The following is a 12,500-nucleotide window of genomic DNA, read 5'->3' as shown; positions in this document are numbered from 1 at the left end:
CATAATAGATAGATAGATACAATAAATAGATAGATACATTCAAAGATACGGTCATCTGCATCAGCACAACAACACAACCCTACCTAATACAATTCTGTGTGTGTAATTCTGTGTGTGCTTGTGCGTGTGTGTGGGCAGGGATTCTGGCAGCTGCTGTGTGTGTGTGTGTGTGTGTGTATGTGTGTGTGTGTGTGTGTGTGTGTGTGTGTGTGTGTGTGTGTGTGTGTGTGTGTGTGTGTATGTAGTTACGGACTAGGATACATCCTGTCCGTAACTTCGTCGTTGACGAACCTGACAGCTGCTGTGTGTGTGTGTGTGTGTGTGTGTGTGTGTGTGTGTGTGTGTGTGTGTGTGTGTGTGTGCGTGTGGGTGTGTGTGAGAACGGCTGCTGGCACTAAAGATCTCCTAAACCGTTCCAAGGAACATCGCAGCATGGCCAGCCAGCCGCTGGTCAGGCTCCAAAGGTCATTAAAGGTACCATGTAGAGAATGACCATTGTACGGCTCAGGCCTGATTGGCTCAAGGGGCCTGGGGCTAGACATGTGGGATGTGGGATGTGGGTGACAGACTAGGTCACTGTGAAGAGAGGAGGAGAGCACACTCTCTTTCTCACACTGCTTTTCTCTTTCTTTCGTTTAGTCTCTCTCTCTCTCTCTCTCTCTCTCTCTCTCTCTTTCTATCCTTCAATCTCTCTCTCTGTCTCTCACTATCTGCCTCTATCTCATTCTCTCACCCATTTTCGCTCCCCCCCTCTCTCTCACGTTATCTTTTCATCACTTGTTCTCTCTCTTTCTCACACGCACGATCTTTCCCTCTCTCGCTTTCTCTGAGCATGTCGCTTTCTCTCTCATTCTCTCTCTCTATCCCTCTCTCTCTTTCTCTCTCACACACACACACATTTTCTCTTTCTCTCGCTTTCTCTATCAGTCTGGCACTTTCCCTCTCTCTCTCCCTACCTTCCTCAGTCACTGGCTTTTCTAAATCAGAAAATAGCCTATGGCGTCTGCTGAATGGCGTATTATTTAGTAGTCCTTTGTGGCTCAGTTGGTAGAGCATGACATTAGTAATGCTTAGGTTGTGGATTTAATTCCTGCTGGGAATTAAATATACATAAACATGTATGCACTCACTGTACTGTAAGTTGCTTTAGATAAAATGGCATTACGTTATTTTCTGACTGTAGCTGTCAACATGGGCTTTCGTCAGTACTAGCAGGTCAAGGATGAAAACTATCCTACAATGTTCTTCTCTGTGATGCCTGAGAATAAAGTTGGTGTGCTTCAAGTGGAAAAATGTACCACGGAAATTCAAACTGATCCACAACACAATAGGCTTTCCCTGAGACTCCATTTCGATAGCAAATCTGAAAAGACTCTTGACAGTTCAAGTTTTAAGGCTGGCACGGTAATTGCACAGTAAAACAATCAGCTACACAGATGTGAAAAAAATAAAATGTCTGTCATAACTATATGAATGCATTATTTTAGAAAAAAAAGTCTACTTTATTTTCAAGTGCATATGTACTTTACCCAATAGCAGTAGTGTAAATGTATGATTCCCCCCCAACACTTCTGCCTCGAATTTCCCCAGGCTTTCCGGACAAGGTGCGAAGAAAGACTGGCAGCCTAGGTTATGCCTGTGTTAACTAAACTGAGTGGTGTGCAGCGCACTTTTTAGTGGAAGCAAATTGGAGGCCAAAGTCATGCCTGGACAGGTAGACATGAGGGAGGATGAGGCCAGAGACCAACATGGTACAACTCAGTACACAGTAAACTCTGTATGACCTCTATCTGAATCCTGAGGGGTCAAATAAAGCACCCCAGTCCCCCAGGTCATTTTAGCCTCATGATGCTAAATATTCTTTAAAAAGCATAAGCTGCTGAAAATTATCATTATAGTATTAGGAAGCGAATGGAAAACTTGGGTTTAAGCGGCATGCTTATAGTTTCATATTTTGTGTGCTGACTGTACGTGTGTGTGTGTGTGTGTGTGTGTGAGTGGGTGTGTGTGTGTGTTTGTGTGTGTGTGTGTGTGTGTGTGTGTGTTTGTGTGTGTGTGTGTGTGTGTGTGTGTGTGTGTGTGTGTGTGTATGTGTGTGTGCGCGTGTGTGCGTGTGTGCGTGCATGCAAACAGCCACACCCAAACTACTAAAGATAGACAAAAACTGGAGGAAATTTTTCACATGAAACACACCATCTTTATTCTCACAATTTAAATTGATGCAAATATGTACATATGTACAATACATGACATAACATAAATATGTAAGCATATACAAAATATGTAATTGATTGATTGATTCTTGAAGAATATAACTTAGAAATGCCTAATGAGCTTACTTAATCTGTCTTACTCCATCAGAATCCAAAATACAGTATATCCTTGTTTTACTCCACTGTTTGTAAACAATGTAATTGTGAACAAACACTGTATAGCTTCAAAACATGATTAAAACGATCATTTTGATCTCATGGATGGTCAGACTTCCATTCATAGTTATGTCTATGAATTTGAGAGTGGTTACATTTCTCTGAAACCCAGATTGCCCCTTTAACAGACACTTTTACCCAAAGCAACTTTAAAGATGAATTTTTGTCCTAAAAAACATTACTAATTACTAAGGACCACTAAATAATATGCCATTTAGCAGACGCTAAATTGTCCTGGTTGGCCTCACTGGTACAGTATAGGGAGGGACGTGCACAGAGTTACTGAAGGGTAGGTCCCCTTTCCCCAAAAAAGGCACAATGGGAGGGGGGTGTGATGTGATGTGGGCAACAGAAATCTAGCAATCATACAATGACATCTGTCTCCAGAAATGACAAGTGTCTCCAGTTTACATTCTGCAGTTTGTCATGTTTGTCTGTCACTGCTCTCTGGTTGGGAGTTTCTGGAGGAGAAGGCGTAAAGCAAAGGATCCAGGGTGCTGTTGATAAACGCCAGAGCTTGGGCAAAGTTCCGACCGGTCTCACAGAACCTTATCAGAGACGTTTTCCTCAGCAAGATGGCCGTCACTACCAGAAGGTTGATAACATGGAGGGGAGACCATAGGATGAAGAAGGTTATGATAATGCTTATCACCAGCTTGGTCATCCTCGGGTTGTTGAAGAAAGCCGTTTTATTCACTCTCCTATGGAGTCTGAAGTAGGCGGTGGCCATGATGGAGAAAGGAACTACAAATCCCAGAAGAGTCTCGGTTAGCATCATAGCCACTTCTTGAGCATCTGACGAGAAAGAGGGTTCACATTCTAGCAGCCCCTTCTTGTTCTCAATAACATGATATACCACTACCCATGGGATGGAGAGGACCCCTGCAACCCCCCACAGAGCAGCCAGCAGCCCCCTCTCCCCTGCCTGTCCCAGCCTGGCCAAATTCTGGGGGTAGAAGACCTGGAGGTAGCGCTGGACACCCAGCAAGGTCACAGTCAACAGGCTGGAGTAGATACTGCAGTAAGTATATAAGATGAAGATCTTACAGAAAGCCAAGTCCAGGGGCCATTTGAAAATCAAATCGTAGGTCCACACAGGAATGCTGAGGAGAAGCAGGAGGTCAGACAAGGCCAGGTTCCATATGATCCTCCTGCTCAGCCTGCACAGCTGCTGGTTCCTCCTGAGGTCCACCATCACGGCCACGTTCCCGGGAACACCGAGGAGGAAGCAGAGAGACATGACAATGCCGGGGGTTATACCATCACGATCCCAGGAGAGAAGTGGAGGAGGACTGAAGGTGGAGGCATTGGAGGAGTTGCAGATGGAGGAGTTGAGCTGTTCCATCTCTAGCTGATGCTGTTAGTTGATGAAGGGTTGACTGAGGTACTGGCATCTGACAGAGGAGGCTCAGGGGTTGAACATCTACTACAGAGAAAGGGGAACAGCTCTTTCCTCATTAAGCACATTTGTCACGCTCAACTAGTACGAAATCATACGAAAAGCAGAAGGAAATTTGTTTGAAATCTTTATTTACCAATGCCCACTTGATTGCGTTATTTATACTAAACCATTTCAGAACATTTCAGCAGTTGCATTAATTGTCTGTGGTGCTTGGGATTGGACAGTTCATCTTCATAAAGCCAGATGAGGGGGGCTGTCAAAAAGCACCACAGACATTCTGATTAATGCACTTAAACCAGAAACTGTGTCCAAAATGGGGGATTTAAAGCTCATTTCTGGTCCTTAGATCAATTAAGAAGTAATTTGGCTGGATTTTGGGTTTGGGTCTGGTCTCATCCTGTTTATTGGCCACCCAGACGAGTGTGTGTCTGCTAAAGACATATTTTTGATGTTCCCTGCTGCCCGATGGTGGACTGTCAGGAGAGTTGCACAAAACATCCTGAATTGCAAATTGACCACTATCGCTCCTCACCCACAGGTTCCCAAAGGCTTTTGTCTCTCGACTCCAAAGTGACATCAATAATTTCCAGTGACCCCTACAACTTGATTTAGCAGGATACGCCAGCAAATATGATGTCCAAGTGTATTCTAATCACTTAAGAGATGCCCCAATTTGATATCAGGGGACTCCACATGGGGTCTGCTGCCCTAACCCCTCTATTTCTAGAGATCTACAAGGATTGGACAGGTTTAAGCAATATGGCAATTTTGATTGATTTTGATTTCTATCAGGCTCAGTGGATTTTGAGATTGCTTATCCAGCCCTCTCAGATCTACAGGAAAGCTAAATGTGTATAGATCAGGGGAGGCCGGTGGAGGTAGAAATCAGAAGACGGGCTCATTGTAATACATGGATTGATTTATTATTCAACATCGATCTCTCACCGGCTTGCTCCAACACAATAAGGTTCAAACTATTTAGTTTGATAGGGTTTGATGTTGCTGTTGCTGTTGTGTTGACCTATCAGCTGTTCCATTCTTAGTTGATGTTTCTGACGTCAGCTGTTCTGGTTCTTCATCCGAAGCTCATCCATTGGCTGGCTAATGGAGCGACGCTGTTCCTCTCCTACACCTGATTACTGCCCTGCTGTCTCTATTGTCACCTGTAATCTCCCTGACTCAGGCCTGGTCACACTGATTTACACAGACACACACACACACACACACACACACGGATGTACACGCACGTACACATGGATGCACGCACGCATGCATACACACACACACTCACACACTCACACTCACACACACACACACACACACACACACACACACACACACACACACACACGGACGTACACGCACGCACGCACACACACACGCATACACACACACGCTCACACACACACACACACACACACACACACACACACACACACACACACACACACACACACACACACACACACACACACACACACACTCTTAACGCCACTGAAGCAACGTCAGAGGCCGGCTAAGTGCTCCATTCAGAGGTGATTATCGAGAGAGCCGAGTGGGCGGGGCATCTCTGTCAGCTGTTGACAATGCACAAAGAGAGGCCATTACAGGACAAGGTAAACAAGAGGGGAGGGGGGTGAGGGGGGTGAGAAAGGGGGCAGGCATTCAGAGAGTTAAGATGTGTGTGTTCACAGCTCTTATCAACATGCACCAGCAGCGCTGAGTCAGTCTCTGACCTCAACATGGCGACGACCACCCAGCCTCCACTGAGGTTAATGCCACATCATTCACTACCCAGTTAAAGTCATTGTTGTGTGTGTCTTTAGGACTGTATGTGTGTGTAGCCTAGTGTATAGATCAGGGGAGGCTAGTGGAGGTAGAAATCGGAGGACGGGCTCATTGTAATGCATGGAATGGAATGAGAAATGGTATCAAACGCACGCGTGTGGTGTCAAACACGTGTGTTTTGATACAATTCCTTATTCCATTCCATGCATTACAATGAGCCCATCCTCCGATTTCTACTTCCACCAGCCTCCCCTGATCTACAGTAGGTTTTGTTATGCTTCCATCTCTCACCTGCAACTCTTTCGCTGTATTTGGTGATTTATTTGATTGTTTCCACACATGCAGTTTACTGTAACACATGTAAAACCTGCTTGTTAGGAAGGTGCCATCTGTTATCATTAATCTATTCATAAGACAGTTGTATGAATGTATAAAGACTTCAACTTCTTTATGTATTTTTTTTTTTTTTTTTTTTTTCATTTGATCCTGTCATTCTCCCATCCTTACTCAGTAAACCTTTATTAGCACATTAACATGTGTGTGTGTGTGTGTGTGTGTGTGTGTGTGTGTGTGTGTGTGTGTGTGTGTGTGTGTTGTGGTTGAAATTCTAGGGTAACCACTCTGTACTATTAGCTCTTTGGAGATAAGAATCAAGAAATCAAGTCTTGCAACGCCACAATATAAGTTGAGTATTTATTAAATGCTTGCAAGCATGGGAAGAACACAGAACAGTCACCCAGCAAAGGTCTGAGCAGTAGTTCAGCGCTAGTCCGAAGACGCAGCTTCAGAGTTCCCCTTATATAGGGGAAGAAAACATTAGAGAGTCACACAGTTCATCAAGGTGTTGGTGGTTGGAAGTGGAGCGGTTTCGGGGAAACTGCCAGCAAACTATTATTGGTTATCAGCTGTTATCACCTTGCGCCCCGCTCTGCAAATCTAGCTCGCCTTCCTGTCTAGTTTTGCATGACATGTCTGGCACTGATATCTCCACCACCAAGACAAAAGATCATCTATAACCTAACAATACATTGATACACAGCAAATATACTCTTGCAGAATGGAAAACATGCTGGCAATATTTCCTACACAGTTCTATCAATGTATTTTCTATCACAGTGTTTGCGTGTGTGTGTGTGTGTGTGTGTGTGTGTGTGTGTGTGTGTGTATGTGTGGTTTTTTTGTGCGTGCTGCCGTGTGTGCATCCGTGCTTCCGTGCGTGAGTCTGTGTGATGTCGTGTGTGTGTGTGCATAGCCCTCTCTGCTAAACCAATCCAATAGAGAGAAATACAGGATGGGCTTAATGGCCCTTAAAGCCCATGGCTGACTCAATGACGGGTTGAATGATGCAGACATGTCTGCCAAATACAGGGATAGGCTTTCTGGCCACAGCAATGAGTAAAACACATCATGTTACTACGGCAACATCTAGATTACACAACAGGAGGCACTTCTGTGTCGTTGATTGTAACTTAGTTGAAATGAGGAGGAAAAACAGCAACACATGACTTGCACCTTGTATTTCTTGTGGGCACCACATGTGTCTGTGTCTTTGTCTGTGTCTGTGTCTGTGTCTGTGTCTGTGTGTGTGTGTGTGTGTGTGTGTGTGTGTGTGTGTGTGTGTGTGTGTGTGTGTGTGTGTGTGTGTGTGTGTGTGTGTGTGTGTGTAGTGCCCTGGTACTTGGAATAGAATGTCAATGATAATCTACAACAAATCTCTCACGTGTCCCAAAAAACCCAAAGTTAAAGCGATGTGGATCGAATCAAGGAACTAGAACTGCCTGGCATGGAGGTACCACCTTCCATCCCCCTCTCTCCTTTCCCCCCTCTCTCCTTTCCCCCCTCTCTAGCTCTTCTCGGCCATGTTGGACCAGAGATTCTATTGTTTAACCAGGATTACTGGAGTCAGTCCTCATCCTGCTTTGTTGTGGCTATTCCTGTCTCTAATCCTGAAGCTTGCTAGCCCGCCTGTCACCTGTCAATCATTTCTGTGTCTTTGTTGGTCGGCGCTAGGCATGATGGGAGATATGCAGATCAACGCCATCGATCATCAGATGAATTACAGCAGAAAAATAAACCACCACCTGACAGGATGACTAAGACGTTCTGTCTCTCTTCCTCTGACACGCTCATACTCACACTTTCTCTCTCTTTCTTCCTCTTACACACACACACACACCCACACACACACCCACACACGCACGCACGCACGCACGCACGCACGCACGCACGCACGCACGCACGCACGCACGCACGCACACACACACACACACACACACACACACACACACACACTCTCTCTCTCTGACTTTCTCTCTCCCCCCCTCCTTTCTGTGTTGTTTTTGGCAGTCCATTCTCTCCTCTACTGTAACTGAATCCCTTCCCCTCTGTCAGATGTTGATGAATGTACTCAGGTGTTAATGATATGAATATACATATCTAAACGTATCTCTCTCTCTCTCCTTCTCTCTCTCCCTCCCTACAGGAAACAGTAGAATATGCCTTCCTGATCATCTTCACGATAGAGACCTTTCTGAAGATCATAGCGTACGGTTTAGTCATGCACCAGAATTCCTATGTCAGGAATGGATGGAACATGCTGGACTTTGTCATTGTCATAGTAGGGTGAGTAACACACACACACACACACACACACACACACACACACACACACACACACACCCATGCACACATACCCAGACGTGCCCACACACACACACACACACCCAGACACGTGCACACACACACACACACACGCACGCACGCACGCACGCATGCACACACGCACGCACGCACGCACACACACACACACACACACACACACACACACACACACACACACACACACACCACCACCACCACCACAACAAATGATCCTTTCTGTGTTTGTATCACTCTCTATTTTCTATTTGATCAAGAAGGATCATCGGCTTATGGCTCTCACCATGTTGATAAACAACCAGAGTCTCTGTGAGACACACACACACACACATACACACACACTGGCACGCACACCTCTGTAGAATTACATGACAGAAATCCTGTCGTCTGCCACAGGGATGAAGGATTAAGAGACAGACGCAGACGCACACACACACACACACACACACACACACACACACACACACACACACACACACACACACACACACACACAAACACACAAACACACACACACACACCACCATGTCACAGTAAAAAACACTCTTCCTCTCTTTCCCCATAATGCCTTTCACCTCTGGGAAGAGCAGACTGGTCCTTGGAGGGCACCCTCCATCTCCTCACTCTATTGATTGACTATTTGTAATACTTCCACTCTATTGGCTGACTATTTGTAATGCTTCCACTCTATTGGCTGACTATTTGTAATGCTTCCTGATAGAATTTTGATGGGATTTAGATGTATTTAATGTTGAATGAAAGATATGATTATAGTGACGGATTTGTTGATCTCTCTCTCACACACACACACACACACACACACACACACACACACACACACACACACACAGCCAGCCAGACAGACAGACAGACAGACAGACAGACAGAGTGCAATGTATCTAATCGGGGGCAGCTCCAAAGCACACACCCCAGAGGAGGTGATAACGTTGTTATTCATTCATACACACACACACACACACACACACACACACACACACACACACACACACACACACACACACACACACACACACACACACACAGACCTTGTTTGGTGGTGGTGGTGGTGGTGTCTATCTGCTCCACACCTGCCTCTGTGTGGCTCCAGTGTAAACTGAGGATGAGGTATTATCAAACACAGAGTGTAAACACACAGACATAAAGGCAGATTACTATCCGTGTGACAGACGGATACACACACACACACACACACACACACGCATGCACACACGCACACGCACACACACACATGCACACACGTACGCATGGATACACACACACACATACACACACACACACACACACACACACACACACACACACACACACACACACACACTACAGCTAAATGGCCTAGAAAAGACAACCAGGATAAATCAGAGCTGAGTGACTGCCCTACATGACTCAGGTCTGTGCTGTCCTGCTTGTAATTTCTCTTTTCCTTCCCCCCACTCTCTTTTTCCCTCCCCAATCTCCCTCTATCTCTCCCCTATCTCTCTCTCTTCTTCCCCCCATTCTCTCACTCCCTCTATCCCTCCCCAATCTCTCTTCTCTCCCTCTACCATCTCTCTCTCTTTTTCCACCAATCTCTCTGTCCATCTCTCCCTCCCTATCTCTCTCTCTGTCCCCACTCTCTCCCTCCCCCATCTCTCTCTCTCCTTCCCCCATCTCTCTCTCTTCCCCCCCCCCCCCCCCCAGGTTGTTCAGCGTGGTCCTGGAGGTGTTAACCAAAGAGGGCGAGCCGGGGGGGCAGTCAGGGGGAAAACCGGGGGGCTTTGACGTCAAGGCCCTCCGAGCCTTCCGGGTGCTCCGCCCCCTCCGCCTTGTCTCAGGAGTGCCCAGTGAGTCGATATGGCGATAGAACATCCCATAACCTCAGAGAGACGTTGCTGGTGCTTCTATGTATCCAACTTTTGTCAGATTTTGTTCATCTTGCCACAGACACACATCCATATACAGTACCAGTCAAAAGTTTGGACACACCTTCTCATTCAATGGTTTTTCTTTATTTTTTATTATTTTATTAATACTTAATACTGAAGACATCAAAACTATGAAAGAACACATATGGAATTACGTAGTAAACAAAAAAGTGTTAAACAAACCAGAATATGTTTTATATTTTGTCTTCAATATTAATCTACAATGTAGAAAATAATAAAAAATAAAGAAAAACCATTGAATGAGAAGGTGTGTCCAAACTTTTGACTGGTACTGTATATATATATAATGATCGATGCCTTTGTTGAAGAGTATCTCTACTTCCCACCAAGTGTGTGTCTGACCCCCTATGTGTGTGTGTGTGTGTGTGTGTGTGTGTGTGTGTGTGTGTGTGTGTGTGTGTGTGTGTGCGTGCATGTGCGTGCGTGTGCACGTGTGTGGTGTGTGTGCATGCGTGCGTGCATGTGTGTGTACCTCCTTCCACCAGGTTTACAGGTGGTGTTGAACTCCATCATCAAAGCCATGGTCCCTCTCCTCCACATCGCTCTGCTTGTCCTCTTCGTCATCATCATCTACGCCATCATCGGACTGGAGCTCTTCATCGGCAAAATGCACGCCACCTGCTACCTTGCCGGTTCAGGTAACACACCTGCTGATCCCTGCCATAGGCCTAGCGTTAAAGCAAATCTCAGATTGTGGTTTTAAGGGCCTGACTGTGAAGCCAACCTGAATCAATATGAATGTGTCTCTTCTAAACCTGCATTGATTTAACACAATACAATACAATACAAGACCGTCCTCCGTTTTCTACCAACGACTAAGGTGCCATAGATAGTCAAATCAAACTTTATTTACAGAACACATTTCATACACGGATGCAACACAACACGCTTTATCAATGAATGGTGTAGAAATGGCATATGACAGTAGTGGTATTTAGTCCCTGATGGTGCAGGAACGTCTGTGTCCTTGTGACCTGTCCAGAGTCATGTTCTCTCTATCGATCAGTGCTGACGGCCCTCAGGCACAAACATGCAGCAATCCAACCCTGCTAACGAGCATGCCCCCGATTGTGTGTGTGTGGTGTGTGTGTGTGTGTGTGTGTGTGTGTGTGTGTGTGTGTGTGCTCCCCTCCAGGAGCCACCCTGACGGAAGAGGAGCCCACCCCGTGTGCGGTGTCAGGCCACGGGCGCCAGTGTCTGACCAATGGGACGGTCTGCAGGGAGGGCTGGCACGGACCCAACGGTGGCATCACCAACTTTGACAACTTCCTGTTCGCCATGCTCACCGTGTTCCAGTGCATCACCATGGAGGGCTGGACAGACGTTCTCTACTGGGTAACGATCAGCTCTCCCTTCTCTCTCTCTCTCTCTCTCTCTCTCTCTGTCCCTGTCCCTGTCTCTCTCTCTCTCTCTCTCACTCTGTCTGTCTGTATGTCTGTCTGTCTGTCTGTCTATCTCTCTCTCTCTCTCTCTCTCACTCTGTCTGTCTGTCTGTCTCTCTCTTTCTCTCTCTCCTGTTCATTGAAACAATCTCATGGAAAAACACTGGTCCATGTTGTATTCACTTCTTGCATTAAGCAAATACACATTTTAATTGATTCAAACAAGTTGAGCTTTTGACTGGAGGCAGATGTACGTATATGTTGATGCATCAATGTGTATCCATCTCTCATATTTTTAAATGTATTGGATAGCGACAGACAGGAAAGTAAGGAGGAGAGGATATGTCAGCAGGGCATGGGCCGGATTCGAACCCACACCGACATGCCCCCACCCTCCCTGCCTTCACCCTCACCCTCTCAGCTCCATCCTCTCCTTCCTTTCCTTTCTCTCTCTGCCAACAATGAGCTCTCTCTCTCTCTCCTTTCTCTTTATTCCTACTGCCCTCCTTCCGTCCCTCGTTCATGTACCCGTTACTATGACGACCCAGCCATCAGAGAAAGGGTGAAGGTGACAATGGGAGTGGGGGAGAGATGCAGCCACTCAACAGGCATGAAGGAGATGGAGTGGGTGCTGAACAGAGAGAGAGAGAAAGAGAGAGATAGGAGGAAGGGAGAGAGAGAGAGAGAGAGAAGATGGGCAGTGAAATGACTTCTAGCTGCCTCCCCCCACCCCCTCCCATCTGTAGTCTCTCTCTCCTAGCCACTCACACATCTGCCCCTCCTGCAGCGCCCCCTGTGGTCTGATTGTGTAGTGCCCTCAGAGGCAGAGTACACAGGAAAACTGACCATTTGAAATAATAGTAATGTTCATTTTGTTGATGGATAACATCCACACCAA

At 46.2% G+C, this 12,500-nt stretch overlaps 2 protein-coding genes across 2 annotated transcripts in view; one reads left to right on the top strand and one right to left on the bottom strand.

The window, feature by feature from the left end:
• cacna1db (calcium channel, voltage-dependent, L type, alpha 1D subunit, b) overlaps positions 1-12,500 on the top strand; it is a 63,873-nt gene that overhangs the window by 15,045 nt on the left and 36,328 nt on the right. Inside the window, exons 3-6 of the mRNA XM_083675520.1 lie at positions 8,102-8,241; positions 9,976-10,118; positions 10,706-10,858; positions 11,359-11,555. Of these exons, the coding sequence (XP_083531646.1) occupies positions 8,102-8,241; positions 9,976-10,118; positions 10,706-10,858; positions 11,359-11,555 (633 nt within the window). The remainder of the gene's footprint in view (positions 1-8,101; positions 8,242-9,975; positions 10,119-10,705; positions 10,859-11,358; positions 11,556-12,500) is intronic.
• Positions 2,854-3,774, bottom strand: LOC310808821 (leukotriene B4 receptor 1-like; the record flags this gene model as incomplete). The annotated part of the gene is made up of 1 exon (XM_083675922.1): positions 2,854-3,774. One exon carries the CDS (start codon positions 3,772-3,774, stop codon positions 2,854-2,856), a length of 921 nt encoding a protein of 306 aa, XP_083532048.1.

This window comes from Argentina silus (genome assembly GCF_951799395.1).
Source record: "Argentina silus genome assembly, chromosome: 8".
NCBI classification, from domain to species: domain Eukaryota; kingdom Metazoa; phylum Chordata; class Actinopteri; order Argentiniformes; family Argentinidae; genus Argentina; species Argentina silus.
The sequence above is the reverse complement of the archived record's forward strand: the minus strand, read 5'-3'. Positions and strand labels throughout refer to the sequence as shown.